Source organism: Plectropomus leopardus, chromosome 15 (assembly GCF_008729295.1).
Source record: "Plectropomus leopardus isolate mb chromosome 15, YSFRI_Pleo_2.0, whole genome shotgun sequence".
Taxonomy (NCBI): Eukaryota; Metazoa; Chordata; class Actinopteri; order Perciformes; family Serranidae; genus Plectropomus; species Plectropomus leopardus.
In genome coordinates, this window is record NC_056477.1 from 17840183 (window position 1) to 17863984 (window position 23802).

Genomic DNA, 23802 nt, shown 5'->3' on the forward strand with positions numbered 1-23802 from the left:
TCTTTGAATCAAAAGGGAAGTGATGGACGCAACGCTTAAAACAACAGCGTTGGCCTCCAGTGTGACACATAACTTACAAGTCAGAAATGCTTCTTTAACAGTAACAAAGGTATTAACATGGTAATAACAAATATTCATCTTCTCTGTTACATAGCCACTGATCTCGTCCTCAGCTCGGAGGGTAACAAGCTCCCAAATCTCACTGTTTTCCTAATTTGCAGACATTTAGGGGCGCTGTTCTTCTTTGAGTTGGGAGCTTACTGCTACCAGCTGCTTTTTCCTGTGGTGCTGATGGTCCTGTCCTGCTGGCTGTCCTTTTTATACACAGACTATTTGGCAGTGTTACTTCCTCCAATAGCGGTTTAAAGGTGATGCAACTCTGTCCCCCCATTCCATAGTCACACCTTTTACAGCGTGGGTGTATAACAGCATGACATTCCCATGTAAAGGGACTACTGTTAGTTATGTCAGCACTGTTGCCTGCCATTGTTGAGGCCCTACACAGTGTAGTGAAGGCCCCCTTTAATTATTGCACACTATTTCACGAACATAGAGAATGTTAAACTAAACTGCAGATCACGCTTACACTAATAAACATTTTCTATACATTTGGTATTCAAAACTAAAGCATGTTTGTGTGGCTGAATGAAATGAAAAACATAATTATGCCTGGCACGTAATCATTTATCATTATTATTTCTAAAGTACCAGATTCAGCAGAGACTCAGAGTTAATGAATGCAGCAGCAAAGACAACGAAAACCACTGACACAACTTTCCACTGCAACAATAAGCCCTTGTCTCCTTTTCAAAGCATTTCTTTCCACATGGCGCCATAACTCATTTGTTGACAAATATTATTTACAATAGATGTCAATGTTGCCCCATCTTTTATTTTCCTATTTTTCCTCTGTAAGGATATTGTTCCCTGCTGTCCCCATGGCCCTGTTACTCCTGCACCGAGCCTAACAGAGCGTTCGTCCTTTTGTCAGTGCCTGTCACCTGCTCTCTCTCCTGCTCTCTCTCCTGCTCTCTCTCTCCATCTCTCTCTCAACCTCTCCGTATTTTCTCTTCTCGATCTGACAATTGAAGTCCAGGGGGAGACTTACATGTTTGCTTCAGGGAGAGGTGTAAAAAGGGGAGCGGAGAATAAGGAGCAGGTCTGGCGAAGAGATTCTCCGCATCTCAATGCATGTCTTTTGGTTCTCTTCTGATTAACTTTGTCTGTTTGATCTCTGGAGTTTTCTTTTCAGTTCCTATCCTCTGATGTGAAAAAGATGGTGCACTATGAGCCGGGAAGCATTACTAGATAAAAGGCACTGTGCCCTCTATATATGCTTTCTGAACATTCATTTCATGACGAGGTGCACATAGTCTGCTTTTTGGCTTCTGTATTCTGCGGCAGTGAGATATGGTAAATATGGTTATGGAATACAGATATAATAGAGAGTAGATTTAATTAAACTGACCAACCTAAAAGTATGAATATGTTTTCTTATTTACTTAAGTGTTAAAATTCAATCCTGTGATTGAAGTGGGCATCATGTTGTCAAAGCAGTCATTACAATTCAAACTAATCTAGCGACTAAATCTATACGGACTAAGACAAGCAGTGACTTATGATCAGCCGCAGCCAGATAACTGTTGGCAGTGTAGATATGAGGCAACTAATATGTGAAGGTGAAGCGATTTTGCTAGCTTGACATCAAGCACAATCTAATTCACTTGACACATATAATATCTGATGACTAACTTCAGGCATTTTTCCAATGTGATCTTCTTCTAGCCAACTCCACTGAGATGCTCTTCATCTCTCCCTGATGAGTTACATTTTCTTTCCATTTTAAGATGCAAAATAAAAATTTCATATACAGGGAAAATGTCACACTGATTACTTTTTGTTTTTCATAATTCCAAATAAATGCATTATATTAAATATACAAATTAATAGAAGAAATATACAATTAATGTCCATGTCTTTATTATTACAGACCTGAAAAGTTCTTTGTTATTAAGATAAGATAAGATAATTCTTTATTCGTCCCACAGTGGGGAAATTTACATTGTTGCAGCAGCTATGACAGTATAAGTAGCAAAAGAACAAAACAATAGTGAAAAAATAATTACAAAATGAAAATGAAAATTGGATATCAGAATACCAAAGTAATAATAAACTTAGTACAACAACAATAATAATAATAATAACAATAGTAATAATAATAAGAAGAAGAATAATTCAGTTATTATTGTTGCTGTTTTAATAATAGTAATAATAACAATAATCATAATCATAATCAACATAATTTCTTTGTTCATAATTCTAAGTTTATAAATGCACGTAAAAAGCCATCTTCAATTAAAGTGTCATTGGGTGAAGAACATGACTGAGAAATATATACCGCAGTATCCTACAGCTGCCTTCTTTTGTTCCTGTAATGTGCTGTTTTTCCAAAAACATCCCAAAACAAGCATTAATTCAAGTATGGGGTAGCGTATGAAAATCTTTGCTTTGCAATTATTCTGCTGCTCTGTTCTCAAACCTATCATTTTATGGTTTCAAGTGTTTCCTGAATAATGTCTCCTAAACTTTCTAAACCAATGAATTTACCACAAATGATCATCAGCCTTGTGCAAACGCACACATGTAACAGGCAGTTTCTCATATTTAAATAAAGAAATGTTCATATTTTTAATTTATATTGCAGATCTCCGACACCTAATTGGGAACATGTCATATCACTTTAATTGGGCACCTGTATCTGACAGGATCTTGTGTTTTTGTCTTAAAATTAATGGCACAGTTACCTATATGTGTTTATGGCCTAGCTGACTGACCTTTCAAGTGCACCAGTCCTATTAGGTTCTGAGAGCTCGCTAATTAATAGCTCCTTAAATACAAAGATTTAAGTCTTTGGTGAAACACTGAGGCACTCAGCAGCCATCATGGGAGGCCAATGTCGGCTCACAGAGAGAAAAGTCAAGCTATTATTACTCCAAGGAATGCAAAACTGTTTTATGATGAAAGTTAAAAATGTATTATCTTTGCACACTATAGCTCAACACTATTTAACCTGGAAACTGGATAGAATTTTTTTCCTGTATTTTAAATCAATTGTTGGAGAAAATATTATATATATTTTTATTAAAAAAAAGAGTTCTCTGTAATTGAACACAGCGTCATTAAGATCATGTTTTACATTTTTGAGAGGGCATTTTAGACTTGGATCTGAGCATACCGCTTCACTGAACGCTGTCAGTTATTAGTTATATCAGTGTTACTCTAAACGAGAGGCCAGGAAACTTTTGACATGGACCCTAAAATCCATTAATAATCAGAATAACAGCCCAATCAGAATGTCTTTGTACCAAGTAAATGCTTAAAGTCATTAAGTCATTGCTAATTACTGCAATGTAAAGCTACTCAAAAGCTAATTGTCTATCTTCTGTGCAGATTTTTTGCATGTGAGGTGTTCAGCCGAAAATTCTGCTGGTCGCAATAGTCTTTTCTTTGTCTCATCAGTAATAAATCAGTGTGAACTGAAGTTAACACTGAGACAAAAAATTGAAATTGTACCGGCTGTTTTATGAGGCAATCAATTTTGGGGGGGGGGTTTTACTGTTTTCTCAAGAGTGGATTATTCGAGACAAATAAATATCAGTGCAGTGTGAGACAAAAGAGAGCGTTTTAAGATCTTGAATTGGGATCTGGCTGAGACATATATTATTCTCATACTGCTGTTAAATTAAGCTCAGTTAGGAGACATAGACTGGACAAAGAAGAGATCTGTTTTGAATTTTCCTCTTCTCTGGGTTTGTAGGTACAGAAAACACGCTAGGTTACACTTTTGTTACTATTTAATTGTATTAACAGACGGAACCACTTTTTCTCTTTCCATAATATATGCATTGAATGAATTTAATTTTTCTTAATTAGGTTGGAAAGAAAAACTACTTCTTCTGTTATACTTTGGCAGATGGAACCACTTTACCCACATCAAAAAGAAGTCATATTTTTATACTTTGGGGCATGTAAACGCACATCTTATTGTCTCAATTTATTTAGCTAAGTTGGAATCTCTAATCAGAATAATTTCTATCAAACTGAAGAAATACTGTCCATGTAACTGCAGCAAATGTCACATACAAGAGGTTAATCTAGGTTACACCAACAAGATGAATGTTGTGATGTCTGTGCCCGCTTTGTGGAGGATAAATCACCTGTGATCACCACACAATGCACGGTTGTTACACTTTCTGTTGGACTTGCACCTGACTTTCTGTGGGGACACCGATAGCCCCACAAGATCAGGTTGGCTGCAGTTTTTAGAACGAGGAGCTGCAAATGCGGTCCACCGAGACACACAGTTGCATGTTTTTTCAAGTCTTTAGAGGACCTGCAGCTCAAGGCATTCACCCAAAAGATTGCTGGTGCTGGTTAATATATCCTACATACTATGAACAGATGTATAATACACACAAAGCTGGATAAATGGAACAGAGTTCTCATGGCTCAGCGCTCATGCCATAAAAAAACACAGACTCCTTTCCTCCCAAAACAATGCTCTATTGTTAAGAGGGTCTACTCAGTGGCTGTCGGGCCTACCTATCCAAATCTCCTTCTGTAACAAAGAGAGTGTGTATGTGTGTGTGCAGGTGTGGGAACAAAAGAGCAGGCAGAAGGGAGATGTACAACATAGAGCTTGGGGCTGATGTAAGGGGTCAGCCCAATCCACGCTCTCCACGTGGCCAACCAGCTCTCGCCTTCTTATGAGGACTCCTTTGTTCGCTTCTAGGTTATAGCTCAGATCATCGCCAGCAAAACAACAAAACAGACGGCTCAAAGCTGTCCATTAAAGCCAAGGCTATTTGTTGTCTTTCACCAGAGTATGGGATACTTCACTTCTCTTCTACCGTTTTTTTCACAACATTTTGGTTGTAGTTGAAAGCACTTTTTTTTTTAAAAAAAAAAGGATGTTATGAATGTCCTTAACTAAATAAGCGGACTCGATGAATCTTAAGTGGCAGTCAGGAAAAGAAACTGGTCAAATTCTCTCAAGATTGAAACAAAAATTGAGCCTCAGAGCTTCCTTGCCTCTTCTCCGTAGCCTCGGAAACACAGAATTCATCTTTGTGTCGCACAATTACCTGCAATAGCAATAGATGACTCATGGTGCTGGTGTCCCTAGGTGACTTCCTTTTGTCAGTCCGGTTAGTTTAATTATTAACATTTTGGACTGGTCAGAACAAACACCTCAGGCAGTGTTTTCTTTAAGCTTTAATCCACTCTTTTGCTCATCTTTTGTGTAATCGTCTTCTACATTGTCAACATGTTACTGAACCTCATCAATTCCGATCTCAGTCAGTGTTTTCTTGTTTTTTTCTTGCCTTTTCCTGTTGCCAAACATCCTGCTGGCTACTCAGAAGCAGCATTATATTTTCAGTATAATCACAGGCTGGTGAATAAAGCACAGACTGACAGAACAGAAGAGGTCGAGCTCTATAATATACTGATAAGAAGCATGACAACACTCAATCCATTGGCTAACAGTCTGACTTAGCCTCTAGAGTAAACAGCCAATGTTTCAGGGGGTCCTGTGAGGGAAGCGGATTTCCGGGGTAAGAGATTTTGAAACCAAGACTTCCACTTCCATGTGCCGGTTATTGTTCACACAATTTTGGAACCCACTGGCTATCAATCTAATGATGATTTAGCCACTGAGTAATCTTTACTAGAGCTCTGATTTTCTGCCTGAAACCAACTGGGCCCGACCTGACCTGATCCGACCTGCTGGATTCAGGCTGGGCCGGGCTGTAATTTCTCGCTATTACCTCAGGCTTGAATCGAGTCGAATCGAGTCGGGTTCTCGCCGTTTGAACTTGTATTTATTTTTTCATAAAACTGTCGTGAAACCTCTCGTGCCTAATTGGCCCTTTGGCAGGAGATTTAGAAGGTAGAGGGTAGATTTATTAGTCATTTTTATAGAAAGGAGTTATAGAATGAGTTGATTAAAATCAGCAGCTACTATGAAGATTACATCTGGTTGCTTGGACATGTTGCTGCTGGTGGCATCATTCAGTTCATGCTGTGCATGTTTTGAATTTGAATCAGTCTTGTGTCCTTATGGCTACCAACAAGGCCCATCTATCCAGTGCAATAGCTTGGGTTCACCATGTCTTTGTGAAGATGTGCGCAGAGCAGTCTCTGATTTACCATTGCTGAGTAAGCCTCAATCACACCTCATCCACATCTCATCTACTTTTTTCTCCTACAACCGGACATTAGCCAGAAGAAGGCTTGGTAGGGGAACAGCTCTCGGTCCAAGTTGGGTCAACCTTGCCCTGATGCTGGTTATCCTCCTTCTCTTCAATATATAGTAAAAACGTAGCAAAGATTTTGAGGAGCTCCAGGCTGCTGCATCTACATGCGTGGCCGTCGTCATAGCTAGACCATCATGGACTGAATCAAGAGGGAAGGAGAGAAAAAGAGGAGGCAGATAGAGGGAGAGTGCGCATGACAGAGTGATGGAAAACGAGAGAAAGAAAAAGAGAAAAAGAAAGGGGGGCTGCAAGGCGATTTGGTTGGAAGTGTTTGCTTCGGCCTCTCCAGCATTGAGAGAGATGTGCGTAATATGCAGCAGTGAGCAGTAATTATCATCTGCGAGCTGCATCGCCATGGATTGCTGCGCATAATAGACGCACCAAGGGGGGCAGCCTGCTTTGCCAAATGTGTCACGCATGAATTGACAGACAACTAACAGAAGAAAGAGATGGAGAAGTGGTGCGAGGAAACACGCCAGCCCTTAGCTTGTAATACATCTTTTAATGCGAAGATTTTTTTTAATAATATATAAAATGTAATGTAATGCAGGCCCAATTTTTAATACAAATTTTGAGTATTTAACCTGGCTCGGGCCCAAAACTGTTGCTGTCGGTCAGGCTCAGGTTGGGCTTGGACAGAAACTGTGCAGGTTATAGGTCCGGCCTGGATTTTTCTTCATATAAATTCAGATAAATGTAAAAAATTAAGCTACTACAATGTTAAATTGTCAGACAGACAGTCAACCTGTTCCAAATTGAATTTTGCCCAAAGTTTTACGCTTCTCAACACAGACAACACTGTTTAGCTGTATAAACTGTATGCCTGTTCAAACGTGATTGGTCAATATTACTCAGACTACAAACAAAAAACCATAACGCTTCGGATACTGAATCTTTTCCTGTTGCCTCCTGAGTCTGCATTCATACGCAGACATGATCAGCATTGCATGAACTAGAGGGGAAGTTTTTCAGGCAAGAAAATGCCAGTTATTTATAAAATGTCTAGACAGAGTCGACTAGCCTTTTTCTTTTTAGGGGCTGACATCACAACTATAATAACATTTTTCTTTTGTGAGTTAAGTCTACTGTAGCTGCACTGAATCTGTTTCGCCCACAGTTTATTGAATGGACATCCTCATGACATTTATCCACAGAAAACGATTATATAAAATAGTTTGACGTTTCTGAAGATGTGCTTATTTATTTTCTTGCCAAGAGTTAGATGAGAACATTGACATCACTTTTGTGTCTGTACAGTAAATATATACTGTAGGTCCAGCCAGCAGTAAAGACTGTAAAACAGGTGCAGTTCCTTTGTGGAGTCTTGTACAGTTGTCAGGCAACTTGAAGAAATCACTGCACCTGGCCAAGAAATACTCCAGAACATAACCCCATTGATGTGTTGTCTTCACACTTTGGTTTTTGTGTGGATTAAAAGAATGCGATATAACATGTTAAAGGTTCACTGTGCGGGATTTAGGGGCATTTATCGGCAGAAATGGTAGATAATATTCATAACTATATTTTTACAAGTTTATAATCTCTTGAAAATAGGACTTTGTGTTTTTGACACCTTAGAATGAGCTGTTTATATCTATATGTGGAGTGGCCCTCTCCCATGGAGTACGCCATGATATTTCTGCGGTAGCCCAGAAAGGCAAAAAACGAACACTGACTCTATTAGCGTTTTCACGTTGGCCACCATACTCCCATTTGCTTGGCTCACAGGGGAAGTTAGAGTTCTGTAACCTTTAAATTCTACACACTAAATATTAAATTATTGAGTGTTACAGGTGCAGGTAAGTGGATTTTGTTACCTTTGGACAGAGCCAGGCTGACTGTGTATGCTATGGTTTAATAACCATCTCCTGGCATCTCCTGGCTCTTACTTCTAAATCTAACTCTTTGGAAGAAAATGAGTGGTGTAATTCCCAAAATGTTGATGTTGAAATGGTGACCTTTAGTGGCTGGTGTTGGATTAGAGACTTTTCCCAGTTTGTGCATATTTACAGTAATACCTGAATTACTAATAATAATCTTATTAAAGGTACTATTGATTTTGCCAGCTAAGATTTTTATAGCCTAATAAATATTTTGCACATTTATGTCCTCCAGAGAGGATTTAGATTAGTCTTGTTTAGTTTGGACTGAGAGTTAGGGTTTGGGTGCAACAGCTTTTACAGTATCACCTATTATATATTTATAGTATGGCAGATACACATCAAAATGTACATATATCCTTCATACACAGCACAGCAAAAACATATTATATAGCATCATCACTTAAAGCACGAAGACAAAGGGCTTTTCATTGCTATAAAGATAATCCTTGATACATGTAAGGAAATAGCTGTATGAATGAGTTCAAGACCTTCATCTGCCCCCAAGGGGCACTTGGTTTTGCCGCAGTAGCAAAACACAAAATGGACATATTAATACAGATGTGCATATTTTCCAGTCTTTATCTAAACTTTCTTTCACAGCGCTGAAGGGATTTCAAATGTGTGCAATAAAAAGAGAGTGTACTCACTGTAGAGGATGGTGCCCTGTGCAGATCTTGTTTTCATTGTCAAATAGAGAATAACAGTGGTGTCCTTGACAGTAGCAGAGAGATTATTACTGGCACCAGAAGGCTGGAGAAGGGATGAAAGGGGCTGCAGCTCCAAATAAGATGTGCCATCGAATGAAGGGATATACACTGTGGTATCTAAAAAGAAAAAAAATATATACAAATTGATAACATGCATTTAAACACAGTACGCAGAATCATAAAATTCCTTGGAAAACATGTTTGTGCTTGAAAATATAACAGAGTTATGACTAAATCTAAATGAAGAATGACATATTTAGTAAAAGCAATGCCCTAAAGTGGTTTTCCTAGTCAACAGAGCAGCAAGAAATGGCTGGTGTGTGCCTCAGGAGCACTGATAGCCTTCCTGTGAGCAGAATCAGCAGGGCCCTGTCAGGACTATGTGCTAGTGTGTTATTTCCCACTGGATGAAAGAGGGGTATGACTTTAAGGAGAGCTGGAGGAGGTGCCCGCTCAGGTCATCAACTCCACAAGCCAGTGATGATCTGCTGGCTTTTACACAAAGGACACTGTCCACCTGGTGGATAGCTCGCTGTTCAGGTGCATGACAGTCGATTCAAAATAGGCCACCCCGGCCTCGGCTCGGGGGATTCTACCGTCAGAGTCCAGCTCTCAAGGAAAAGTGCAAATTATCCTCCGATGAGAACCCATAATACACAGGATGTGTAGGTCTACAAAAACTACTATTATTGTAAGTGAAATATGAATATCCTCTCATGACTCCTGGGTTAACTTTTTTTGGTTCTTTGATGTCGGTTCAAATGGATTTTTACAGCAGACCTGAGAATGACTGACAGCATTTAGAACTGAAAGTTAAAGATAAGCGACATAAAGAACATTGAGAAATTTAATAGAGATATAACACTAAGCAGGTGGTCTTTAAGTTGGAAGTTTCCATGATTGTGAAGATCATGAAAATATATATATATATATATATATATATATATATATGTATATATATATATGCATATATATATATATATGAAAATGAAAGTCAGTGAGGTGTCATGACCGCCCTCTCAGTGCTGTCGGTACGGTTAAGGAGAGTTGTAATTTTTGTTAGAATTTTTGATCAAGATATTGTAAGGTAATATTGGACAGTCAGAAAAGAGAGGACTAAGTGTCTGCTGCGCTTCTCTGTAATTCACTGTTGAGCTACTTGATCTGTGAGTCAGACATAACTGGTGGACAGGTGTGCAATGGGTTTATTCATGGCAACAGGGCAACCCTGTTCTTTAGAAATTATGTATGTATATTTCTAAATTGTTTTCATATTAATATTGTGGTGACAACATAATCCCTGCCTGGATTATGTTCAAAGACAAAGTTCCTTTTAGTGAATCAGAATCATGTTTTTTTGCCAAGTACATTTATATATACAAGGAATTTGACTTCCTTCAAGGAATTGGTGTTTTGGTGCAAAACAATTAACATACAGGAAGAATAAAACTATTGAATTTAAATAGTATAAGACATAACATAAAAATACAGAAGCAATTTAAAATCATAAATGAAAAAATAGAAAAGAAAGAACACAAAATGTATGTACAAAAGAGGCAATGGAGGAATAGTACAGATGATGATGATATTAGTGTACTGTGCTAAAGTTGCAGGGAAGTGTGCTTAGGTTGAGGCATCATGAGCACTTTGGGTGAGGTACAGTAAGGGAACATTGTGTTTTGTTTAGATTTACTAAAAAAAAGTGCTTTGGGTATTTCATGATTGCCTATTCTGTCAGAACAAATAAAATATTTTCAGTCAACATTTTGCTGATATGTTCAGTATCAACATTTTTGTAACTTGTCAGGTACGTTTACAACATTTCCTAATTATGCTACTAGGAAACGTACTTTGAGCGGCATTATGTTTTCATCAAATTGGCTGTTTCAAATTAGTTGTATATAAACGTATTTCAAGGACATAATGCATTTAATGAGTGCCATTTATGTCAACAACCTATTCGGAAAAAGGCGTTACCTAGACTGTGAAAAGGAGCTGAGTAAAATGGTGAGTGAAAATATCAGCAAGGTGAATTTCAGGGTTTGACAGGGACTTCTCAATGACCTGGGGACCACTTAGATGCAGACTTGGTCCAGTTTAATGATCATCCACCAGACCAACACACAAGAAGAGTTTTGGCTGTACCATTTCGCAAATGGTTATAATCCGTTTATCTTTGCCTCTGTGAACACCGCTTTTTGACTCCTGCTCTCTTCTGGACCAATCAAAGTGGATGACTCTCCAGAGTTGCGCAAAGAGTTAAATGGAGCAGACATGAAAGCCAATACTTCAAATTACAAAGAAAAAATAAAAACTGCTTTTCTCTTGTTGTGGAAGGAATGGTTTCCTTGGGCTGAAAAAAAATGAATCAATCCAGTAATGTTTGTTGGCAATTTCTGAGCAAGGCAGATTGAGCTGGCTCATTTTTAAAGGCACCAGCAATTACAGCAAACACACACTAGATACCCACAAAAAGAGCTGGCAGCACCTAAGCATTGTGTTGGCAAAGCAGGAAGCCGACAACCCCTCATCAGGTCCCATTAATGTCAAACACAAAACAGAAAATGCTCACCACCCTAAAAAAGTCTTTTCTGATTGCTCTTTATGAAAATATTTTTTATTTCTCCCCCAGAACATTTACAGGAATCTGTCTGGTCCTGATCTAGGAAAACATTACCTGCATCAAGGGCCAATTTATATTTCATTTTATAATTTAATTTTTGTAAAAAACTACACAAATCAAATTGAATCGGAGTCAATTAAGTACCTCCTGTTGTCATTTTGCTGTTGAGTATAAAATGTATTCAGATTGTATAAAGGGAATATGGGTTATTAGTGGGGTTGGATTACATTGGCAAAATATCAAAAAGAAAATTCTGAAGCAATTAATTTGACAAAGGCAGGTTTTCAAATAGTTTACACCTAAATATAGCGGCACTTTAAATGAGAAAAGAGCAAACAGTCTTATTTGGATTGATGTCGTGGTTAGGTAAAAGTTGCTGAAAAGACATAAATGGGACAAAACTGTGCTCTCAACTTTCATTTTATTATTCCTCTCTGGCCAACAACCTACATCACAGCTTCAAATATATGAAAAGTAAGGACATAAGGTAATGAGCCATAAAAGGAGGTCATGATCAATACAGACCAAGTCTGAATAATTTCCTGCCTCACTGGTTTCTTCTTTTTTTCCTTACTTTCATACCTTGCAGCCATTTACTCTGTAACTAATTTTTGTGATCACTTAGCTTTCAATTGAATGCTTACATACTTGACAGAATGTCTTTGGCAAGGTCTACGACCCACTGTGTCTTCTTTGGAGAGACAATTTATCATAGCTTAAAACTCTGACATGCCCAGATGAACTGACTTTATCTTGACAAAACCTGTCTTATGGTTGGCTACTTGACATCAAATACTCACTCAACCACCAGGCACTGGCCTGGATTACGGTGCACCCCACCAGAGGTGCAGCCCCAGGGTCCAAACATGAGAGAGAGCTTCACAGCTCACATACGTCAAGCTTCTTATTTACAGGCTGCACATAAAATACCAAGTATATCTGACTGAGAAGTAAGTTTGAAAGCTGCTTTGGATTGACAGTCTTCATGTGATAAAAAGAAAAGAAATTTATTGTAGCAATTTAGCTGATTTTGTGATAAATTATATGTATGTACGCATTTTAAGAAAAGCATGTAAATATATTTACAGTATGACCCCTGATATTTTCACTACAAAGGCGAGTTTAAATCTTTACTGTGCATGAAATGTTAATATAGATACTAATCCCTGTTGTAGTCTTAATCCAGCACTGAATAGTGAATATGGGATCCACTATTCACATTTACAGTAAGTAGGAAGTGGTAAAGACAGCGTTGAGATCTTTTACTACTACAATGTAAAAGTACTCTGTTACATGTATGGTAAGTGTCTTGCTTTCCAAATTTTACTTAAAGTGGCTATAATTCATATTTCTAAATGTTAAATGAAAATGTGAAACAGGTGACAATGTGAAAGAGGTCGCTCATAGTGATGAACCTACAGATGATTATCAACTCATGAGCTCATTGTTCAGCTGACTGGAACAGCAACTGCAACATTCAGCAGTTAACTGGTGAACACCAGCCTGCAGGAACAGTGCCACGCTTTAAAAGCAAATTTGACATGTGGCCAAACAGTGAAATTACAACTCCCGGGTCCATGATGTGACACTATGGGTTCCAAAAAGACTTTTTCCAATAGAGAAAGAGACATCTGGAAAGCAGCAGATAGATTTTTTTGAATGCCACAACTTGTGTTAATTGATTCATATCAATATCACAATTTAACCCAGAAAAAGGGGTCCGATACCATTTTTGAAGTCTGAAGAACTGCATGATTCAATTGTTTTCTAGTAAAGTTTAAATTGTAAATTAGACAGCTCGGCCAGCGGAAGTCGGGTGCGCTTGCTTTATGGGGTCCATGATGCAGAAGATCTAATATTATACTCTGAAGCTGAGCTTGATCAGTATCAAGATATTAAAGTGTGATGGAATATTTAGGAATCCTGAGGGTATGATTTTCAGACTACAAGTATTAGGGATAATATTAGAGAAAAGGTTATATAAGAAAAATGCAATGAAAAATGTCCATGGGTGAACATAGTGGTGCACTTAGTTGCTAGGCCCAGTTAACATTGAACTTACATAGGCTTGGTGGCCAGTTGATCTGAATGCAAGTCTGAGTAAAAAAAAAAAAAAAATGTAGTTGTAAATGGACTCATGATGCACAATGTCCCCAAATATTATTACTGGTATATAAGTATAGCAGTAAGTTTTGTATAAAAAACATAAATCTCCAAAGTAGCTACAGTTGACATTTTCTAGGAGTTAAAGTACAATATTTACATACAAGATGTAGCAGAGCAGAAGCATATGGTAGCATAAACGAAAATGATTACTAAACATTTAACTACATGTTCACCGACACATTTATAGACCTTCTCAATGCTATACTGAGTTGCTAGGGAAACAGCTTTGGCTCTTGATTATTTCCTGTCAGCTGCTGCATTAACAAACATCTATGTTGTCATGTTAGATGTGATTTATAATTATACACATACGCTTGCCCCATAAGCCTATATGTTCCTCTTCAACATTAATTACATCAGCAGCATATAAGTATTTCTTGAACAATAATATAAGAGGATGTAGAGACCCGTGTGCATCCGCAGTTTCTCTTAGATATACACTGTATGACATGTCAGCATTTCATCTGGGACACAAACAAGTCCACATCATTAGTCACTGGGTAGGATGACGCATCTATAATTAACTGGTAGCGGGGGCTTTATTCTTCTCTTACGTCTATTCTTAATTCAATAAGATGTGAGGACAAGGTTGTCACCACGCAAAGTTGCTTGAGCAACACACATTCACAGACTTTGTCAGCATGTAAACAGCCCCTGGACTCCGTCTGCCTGCTATCAGAACTAGTGTTGCAAAGCACATCACTGGATGAGTGCTCACATGAGATTGCACTCTGTTAACCTGAGAGACTGAACTGCTTTTGAGGAGGAAAAAAATTCCTCAAACTCAGCAGAAATTACTCTGAAAGGCCATTGCTGGTATTTAAAGGAAAAATTTATGGGTGTGAGGAGTTGAAGGATAAGCAGGAACTTACTTTATGGTCAGGGAAGGAAAAGGCTGATGGGAAGACCCATAACTTTGATTTTTTTAAAACTACAAAATTGTAAGAATGTAGCATCTGATTTATTTTACAGGTATGGTGGTGGGAATTTACCAGTGACGCATGGATATGGTAGAGCAGAGTGCATGTGGACAGTATTACAGTAAGTGAACATGAAAAGGCAAAAAGCCAAATGGGGCACAGGACAAAAACAAAAAAAAGGCAACATCTGCATACACTGTGTTCTCCTATTGTTTATTATATATTATTATTTTTGTTTGTTAGCTACATTGTTCATTTGTGTTGATTTCCCATTACCTTTTGATCTTTTTAGTAATACATACACTAAAAAAGATGAAAATTATTAAATATAAATAAAGTATTATTATTATTTGTAGCCTGGGAAGCTTGGCTGCGGCCCCGAATGTGCCAGATCCGACATTTAAAATTACTCTATATATTGTATTGGTATCATCACATAGACAGGTTATAATGCATCTTCAGTCTACCAGGGTAATTTCCAATTAGTAAGGTCAGCCTTAAATTCACACATTGTCACATGGGCAACATGTCCACGCAGATGGTTTATGTGCTGCTGTCATATGTGATGATATTTTGGAGCACATTTGGGATCACTGTCCTCTGATCCTGAAAGGTATAATGGTGAGCAATAAATGAATGAATAAATGAGTGAATGAATCAATGAATGACTCACGTCCTTTATTCTCTACTGGCTGTTTAGAAGTTGGCCAAAGCATCTTTAATTATTGGCTTTGTAAAGCAGCATCTCTGTTATGGAAGCAGCACGAAGCTGTCTCCCACGGGAAACACAAATGAGAGTGAAGTCCTAAAAATAGCATCATTTTTGTTACAGTGCCCGGAGAGACAAATAACATTTCAGTAGATTACTTAAACACCTGTAAATTAGCATTTTTAGAACACATAGCAGAGGTGTCAGATAAGGGTGTCAGGTACACACAGGCTGCTAAAGCCATGTTAATGACTGTTAATGTTATAGCTTTGAGCGGCATTCTGTCATATTTTCATGTACATACAAGATTATGTTATCAGCCTTAATCATGTTCAGGGGTCATGAGGGAGAAGATCAATCTAGTTTTCATTGTTGAAACTCTCTAAAATACTAATAAGAATGTCCATCTTTTAACATATCCCCAGGCTTGAGATGTACAGCACATAGGGCATTTGGTGGCTTCTGAAAAGCTCATTTAAACCCCATGACTGCCAGTATTGTTAGTGGAATGCTCTATGAGGTGGAGAAACAGAAAAAGCTTTTTGCTCTTGCATGTATATAGTCTACAATAGTAACAGTGGCAAATTACTACTTGAATTTAAGAGTTATTTCGAAACTATTAATCTCATTTCATAATTTCAGAACTGGTAACGTTACTGTGAACTTTGGTTAGCTTCTTGTAAAAGTTTCCACACTGTGGGTAAATACTACGTAGCAGATGTGGTAGTTGTTTTGTCATCTTAACATGTTAAACACAGGTTAAATAAACTCTGAACTATACTCTGAACTATAACCCAGAAAACTAGTGTTCACGTCCCAAAGTCAACACTGAAGTGGACATGGGTTCAACTCTAATCTATGGCCCTTTGCTGCATGTCCTCCACTTTCTACACCCATTTCACACTTAATCTGTCCTATACATAATAAAGGAAAAAGCCAAAAATAATAATCTTAAAAAAAATCGATAGTGTTTTTGAAAATTGATACAGTATAACAAATCATGACATCACGATACTTAAGTTGATCATTTTTTTCTTTACAACCCTATTCCTAAAACGTTTTGGTTTTGAAAAGCTACATAAAGAAGCCAATCTCCAAACTCATTAGATACAAAGTATTGCTTTTACTTAAGCCACACATACACATCTTCAGAGATTCTTTTTTCTCCACATACCAGCTGATTTATCGTGTATAATTAACTGTTAACATACTGTATCATCTCTACTAGTAGTACCTTTCGAATTTATGAGGATTAGTCATGTACTCTAGATAAGAGTGCAGGGGAGGGAACATGGCTATCACGACACATCATTTGAAATACAGTTGCGAGCAGCTTGGCTTGCCTTAAAAAGCACACACACAATTAATGTACAACTCTAATGTTACCGCTGTCGTCACTGACAGAGAACGACTCCAACAGCAAAATACAGGCTGCTGTTTTCTCCGCTGTCAAAGCATATCATGCACAGCAACAGAGGTAGAAAAGGAAGGCAGCAGCTACATCACGAGCGCACTCAGAAGAAATCGCAAAGGGAAAAACTCCTTAGTATGTGTGCCTGGTGCTGCTGTCTCCTTAGTATTAGTGTCGGAACGGTTGGTACAAAATAAATATTTTTGGTGGGGACAAGGGTGAGAGCTTTGGCTGAATGTTGAGCAAGTGCTGCAAGGTCGTGTTCTCATTCTCAATGAGCGTTGGAGGTGAACATAGACACACCGCACTGGTTGAAGCTGCTTGTATGGATCTTTCATTTCATTAATCATATCCTGAATAATTCACATCGCTCAAAATCCCTAATGCAGCTGACTCTATTCTCCCTCATAGTAAAAACCTATTAGCCAAAGAGGCTCAGCATATATTAACCAACATAATTTGTTGGCTGGCTCTTCATGATATGACTATGGAGGTCACAGTGCAGTAGGTTTTTAACCATTTTACTGCATGTGTGTGTATCATGTATAAAAACTGTAAAAGACCGTTAGCTAAAAACCTGCTCAAGCTTACCTTTCTCACAAAAAGTTCCAGTAAAATGAAGCGGGCAGTGACAGGAAGGCAGAGCTCCAGCAGGCAGCAGTTGCTGATGACATGTTCCACCGTTGCGGCAAAAACCGTCACGGCAAACTTGACGTTCATGCAGAGGATGTTTTGGTGTTTGCGTGGGAGCTGCCATTGTTGTTGTTGTTGTTGTGTTCACTGTGTCAGGGGGGGTTGATAGAGTTGTCAGACTTGAAGAACTTGTTGTGGGGGCTTCTGTGGCATACAAAGCATCTCTGTGAAATTGGGCAAAAGTTTTAGTGGTGTGAGTGTGCAAAAATGCAATTTAGCATTAGAATCATTTGCTTTTAAGACTGCAGATATAAAGAAGATACCCATGCAGATATTTTAACTGTTAAATGAGAGGTTAATGTAAAGTGCAGTCATTTACCATGTAGGCAGATTTTTGACCACAATCCCAGGCAGAGAGGGAAACTTAAGTGTTATTTATCACAATAAGTGGTCAGTTTTTCCCCACTTTATCTGATAAAGCAAAACGTGACTGCTAGTGCTTGTGTTACACTTAATTATCTAACTATCAAAATGTTAACGCACAAGTGTAGTAATGTGTTGGACTGATCTTTTTCTTGTGTGAGCCAGGAAAACTAAAAACCATGTTTTACTGAGAAAAAAACCCAAAACAACAACAACAAATGCCCAATAAAAATTAAATCACAAGAAAAGATGAAGCCATTAATTTTGTTAAAGGACTCTACCTGCATCGGTCTGTGTTGCTGCCAGCGATGGCGTCAGATGTGTAAAAGCTTCTCAGTTTATTAATTTCAATTACTTCAATGCAGCCAGTATAGTTGTGGAAAGGTTTCACTCTCTAAGGGAAAACAAACAAACAATATTTTATTTAGACAATCAGGGGCATCAGGGTGAAGGTGGCATCTTGTGAAAGTAGACAACCTAAGGTATCCGTTGGTACCAACCATGTCAGCACAAACACACTCCAAAATTAGGCTAAATGTTGGTGAGTGAATAACTGACATGGTCATTTTCAAGAACTAACAGTCACCTAAGAGCTACACAAATATAACACAATAAAACAGGATAGTTAACTGTGCCACTATAAGTCAGTGCACATCAGATAATTTATAATTTTAACTGTAAAAACAAAGTATATTGGTATGTGATTCCTTAACTCTCATATTAACCCTTTGAAACCTGCTAAAATTAGATTGACTTCTTTTACAAACATGGGAGGAATGTGATGAGCAGGTTAACAAGAAATGACCCCAAAATTTGCAAGAAATTAGTAAAAAGTTTCAAGAATATCCCTGAAAATGAGCAGAAAAAAAAAGAAAAAAGAAATCAAACAAGGAAATGACTTGAAAAAAGTGCTAAAAAAAAAAATAAAAATATTTTAAATACAAATTAGTCTTACATATTTCAAATATGTAATTCTAATGAGCATTAATACAGTTTGTGAATATTTATTTTTACAATTAAAAAAAAATCTAATTTCCTTTCTCTCTTTCTAATTTTCAGGTTGTTTTTACGTCACCTTCAACCAATTTCTTGTAATTTGTTCATTGCCATTTTCCCCATGCTTCTGAAGAGAACTAAACCTATTTGCTCAGGTTTCATACTTGTGAATGGCATCTCAACAAAAAATAAACAAACAAGCAAACAAAAAAAAAAAACTGATGTCGATCCAGGTTTCTAAGGGCTAACTTAGTTTTTAACTAGCCTGTATACTTTTACAACATAATCAAATTCCTGAAACAGGGCTAAGGCTTTTGGTTTTAATGTGCCACCCCAAGTTTTTTATTGGTCCCATCTGGCCATCCCTCTGAAAAATTTCTGGGGGTGCCCCTGTAGACAACTGATTGTTTTTAGCAGCTCTTTCCCACCTTTTATAGTTTTCATTATAGTGCAATTTTAGTGATATATTATATATGTATATTCCTATTACTTTGTTTGATGTATGTCTTTCAGAAATATGGTATTAGTAGGAAAACACACTGTCTTACCTGACTGGGTAAATATCGTTGTGGGAGACCGCCTGTGAAGACATGGTTTGTTCTCTGTATCATGTGTCCCAACCAGTAATTACTTGCTGTGCTTTTGATTTTCTCATGACCAGAAAGAGTTAGCTCTGCCTCACATGGGGTCAGGTGCTGTCTATAAAAAAGTAGAAACACTTCATGTCAAACATACAGCAAGCACAAGTACATCAGTCATTGAACTAAATTAAACATTTTGAATCTGTGATTTGGTGCTAAGAGAAGAGGTACGAAGTCTTTCAGTTATCATTTTCACATATCCATGTCTCTGTTCTCTCTTTTTAGAAACTTGTAAGAAACATTACAAATATCTAAAGAATGTCTGTGTACTGTATCCATACAAGTTCCCACAAAGGAAGGCACTATTCTGGCCTTGATAACAAAAGAACTGAATGTCTTTCAAGAAAAGTTTTTGCTGACATTACGACCTGTCTGACACCAAAAATACAAAAAAAAAATCTCATGAAAGACCTTGATAATAAGAGAAACATTTTCTAAGTCTTTACGAAAAGATTTTTAAAACTTTCAGAAAAGGACAAATGCCTCTGAGATTAATTGATACAAAAGAAAGTGGAAGCTTTTTCTTGCAGATAATATGAAATTACTGACTTCATGTGTTTTTAAAAAAATCCTGTAAGTCATTTGGCAAGATTGAAATGCTGAATGCTAACATGAAATACTGTGGTCAATGCATGCTGACCTCCATATTGTTTTCTCTATACGCCTCCACGCAACTATTTTGGACCCACCCCACAGCCATTCATAGATTTCAGAAACCAATTCTCCACTCTGAAACAACAGGGGAGAGCAGATAATTACCTAAGTGCAGATTCTGGACTAACCATCTGCAGCTCGAGGGTACTCGGGCCACGCATGCACAGTCTCCTCTCCAGTGTCTCCTGATACCCCTCATTCCCACAGTGGAAGTTAGAAGGTCCACAAAGCAATCTAGTCTGATTTGTTAAGCCTGTACTTTGCAGGCTGTTGCATATCCTGGCTAAACACTCGGGGCTCTAACTCCGAGCTGCATAAGTCCTTCCTCTAGAGCCAGCGTGGAGAAGCGGTTAATTTAGAAGCAGTCTGCCAGAGCGGCCTGGCCAGCAGCCAGAGGGCACTGTGCTCACTGTCCTTGAGAAGTCAGCCCCACTGGGTTTCTATTTAACATATTGAAAAGCGTCTTTGACGGGAAGATATATTAAAAGTCTATAATGAGTTAGGCGGTGACGTTGAGGATGGCCATGGCGTCGTAGCTCTGGGTCAAAGCAGACAAAGATGAACGGACTCGGCCGTCAGACAATTACAAAGAATTTGCTTTGTGACACCAGGAACCATTTTTCCACACTCCCAACCCTCTAGTTATGACAGCTCTCTTTCTTGCTATGTCTCCAAGGGGTTGGTACAGAACATTATGATTGATTCATACCGCTGTTGTATTTTTATTGCAGGAAAAAAAAAACCAAAAAAAAAAAAAACAGGGGTGGGGCAATGCAGCCCCGTACACCTGATAGGCCTTTCTAGCTGTACTTGCATATTTAGGGCAGTGCAGCCTTCTGCCAAGAAACTTGAGGCAACCTTCCCACTCAGCTTTGTTTCCACAGGAGATGATTTGCTCACCTTTGGCACAGTATGCTCATAATCACCTTCACAGGCTTGTTACCTTTTATCTGTTTTCACCTCTTTTAAAAATTAATCTTCAGAAAACCTTTTTTCTCATTTATTTTTAGACCAGTCTAACAAAGTACATTAATTTCCAACTTACCTTTGTTATCCTAACAAGATTGCAATGATCATACATATAATAATTTGTCTGTAGTCTATTTACTAAAATAGCACCAGAACATACAGGAAATATGTATACAGTATTAAACATGCAATTATTTCAGAATAGAATTACTCTGACAGGCTAAAGTTGCAAGTATTTAGTGTGACCTCCCTTTCTACTAAACATGTCTTCTTCTTCTCTTGGGCAGACAATATGAGATTTACGATACTAATCATCTGCTGTATTTAGACTGGGCTGCATTCAAAACCTGTCTAATGCTCAATATTGATTGTTGAGCTACCTTTTGATGTGGTTGTATGATTTCATGTTTCACACTAAAGCCATTTTTCTGAATTTTGTGTGTGTGTGTGATTTAATGCATTGTACAGGTTCTCTGTATTCTTTGTGTAATGTACTGTAGAACTATGCTTTTCATATAATTACCACCAAAAAAGATGAAATAGCTTCTTTGTAACACTGTCTATATGCTCCCCTCAAATGCAAAGTAAACTGATTTGATATGAGTGGAGCACTTTGTCTCAGCCTCCAGCTCATACATAATAAACTTTGTGTCTCGAAACTGAACCACAATCTTTCTCGTGTCAGAATATAATGGAGAGGGCTGGCAGCGAGCTTGCACATAGGCTTAGGAACAATATAACTAAAGAGGCCACAGCCTCACTTTAAATCATTTAAACATTGATTTTGTGCTCGGCTCTTGCTTGTTAATCTTTTCGTAATGAAAAACTGCAAATGAAGACTTTAGAACAGCCAATAAAACATGGTCAGTGATCACTAATGCATTTTAATAGGCACATTCTGACGTTTGCTTTAGTTCTTTAAAATGTAAGCCCATTTGCTCATTCGTAATAACATCTACATTCTCAGTCTGGTGATTCCTGCCAATTATATATCCTCCCCCGGTATTAGTAACAGCCCTTCTCTATTAAAAAAAAGTCTCCCACACTTGAAATGAGTGGATAACTAAGGATCAGTTTAATACCACCTGAGGTGCTAACACTAGTTGAACAAAATGTGTATATTACTAAGACCTTCTGTAAGTAGCTTATCATGAATGTGCCTCTCTTTTTTTTTCAACAGAAAATATATTCTCGCCTGAAGCAGATACATAACACACTGCACCCGGGTTGATGTCTTTGTTAATACACAACTTGTAAATTAAAAGCTGTAAAATAAAATTATGACTCACTGATATAACGTGTTTTTCTCACATTGCAGCAGCATTTCTTTTTCTATGAACACGCTGAAAAGGAACATTCGTCTGAGCATTCGCAACGAAAGGGTAACAATGTTAAAAAGAACATACCTGATGTTAACCATGTGAACCACGCCATCATCAACAGGAATTAACGTGCCGATCTGTGTCACCTCGTCTTCTTCATGACAGCAAAAGGCAAACTGAAACATTGGAGATATCACTCTGCTCCACCGTTTGCAAGAGCACATTTTGAGTCATTATATCTTAATGAAAAATGTGTTGAATTCAACTCAACCTGACTGAGCTATCTCTACCATCTGGTTTTGGTATGTTATGCTGTAAAAATCCACTTGATGTGCATGTCTCTTTAAACAGTTTGCCTATTCAGTTTGGCTCAGACAGGAAGTTATTAACAAAAAAGTCCCTCCAGACTTGAGGGCTCTGTGTGGAGGGATTTTCAAAGGTAGGCATATTGATTCGATATGTTAGTTTCAGAGGTCATACTGAACAGATTTACGTAACTTTATACAAAAAATATAAATCCAATAAGGTTCAAATCATTACTGCCCCAAGGAAATAAAAAATGCAAAAGGTCTCCATTGCTTTTTAAGAGTTATGGGTTAAAGATGTGTTTATCATGTAACTGCTCCATGAATTATATTCTCTTAATTCATTTTTTTCTTTTAGTTTTCTATGTTTAGTTTGGTTTATTTAATTGCACGTACATGCATTAAGAAAAGACATTTTTTTCTTTTTAAGTTTAATTATAGTGCACGAGAGGTTAGAAGCCAAAACTGCTTATGGAGATACCTCTCATATTAAATAACAATAATCATACATAAAAAGAGATTGCATAATTGATCAAAATTTCAAGACTAAGTGGTAATGCAAAAATTAGGAATATGAAGAACACCAATGTAATGGCTACTAAACTGGCAAATAATAATGCAATATAGCTACAGACATAATTTGAGTTCTTACCTGCAAGTATCCATCCTGGACAAAGAGTTTCATGAAAAAGAAATCACCGTTTGCAGGTCCTTGGTCCACATAAAGTATAGTTCCCTGGGCCTCTTGAGTCTGAAATCTCACAGTAATGTTGTTGAGTGCGCTGAGGTCAATACCCTCAAACTCCAGGTATGAATCCCCAAAGTACTGAATGTAGCTTGAATCTGGGAAATAAAAAAATATATAGAAAGCCGAAATAGGGGTGGGAAGGGGTAAACAAAAGCAAGACACACTGCAGTTTATGCATCTTTACTGTCAATTCTGCTGAGGTTCTCTATTGATCCCTGAAAGAAGAATTCAACTTTTCAGTTTCTTCCTCCACAGGGAGGTCAGTGCACCGGGTGAGATACAGAGCAGCAACCTCAGAATTATTACAGATCCAGAGTTTGGCTAAGGACACCTCAGCAGGGCAGATTCTTGCTGCCACTGCGGCTTAAGCATGGA

At 37.8% G+C, this 23802-nt stretch overlaps 1 protein-coding gene across 1 annotated transcript in view; it reads right to left on the minus strand.

Annotated features, from left to right (window-relative positions):
* Positions 1 to 23802, minus strand: part of eys (eyes shut homolog) — a 194179-nt gene that overhangs the window by 60785 nt on the left and 109592 nt on the right. Inside the window, exons 34-39 of the mRNA XM_042502421.1 lie at positions 23332 to 23522; positions 22459 to 22550; positions 19337 to 19487; positions 18074 to 18186; positions 17328 to 17593; positions 8848 to 9024 (exon numbers count right to left, since the gene is read on the minus strand). Of these exons, the coding sequence (XP_042358355.1) occupies positions 8848 to 9024; positions 17328 to 17593; positions 18074 to 18186; positions 19337 to 19487; positions 22459 to 22550; positions 23332 to 23522 (990 nt within the window). The remainder of the gene's footprint in view (positions 1 to 8847; positions 9025 to 17327; positions 17594 to 18073; positions 18187 to 19336; positions 19488 to 22458; positions 22551 to 23331; positions 23523 to 23802) is intronic.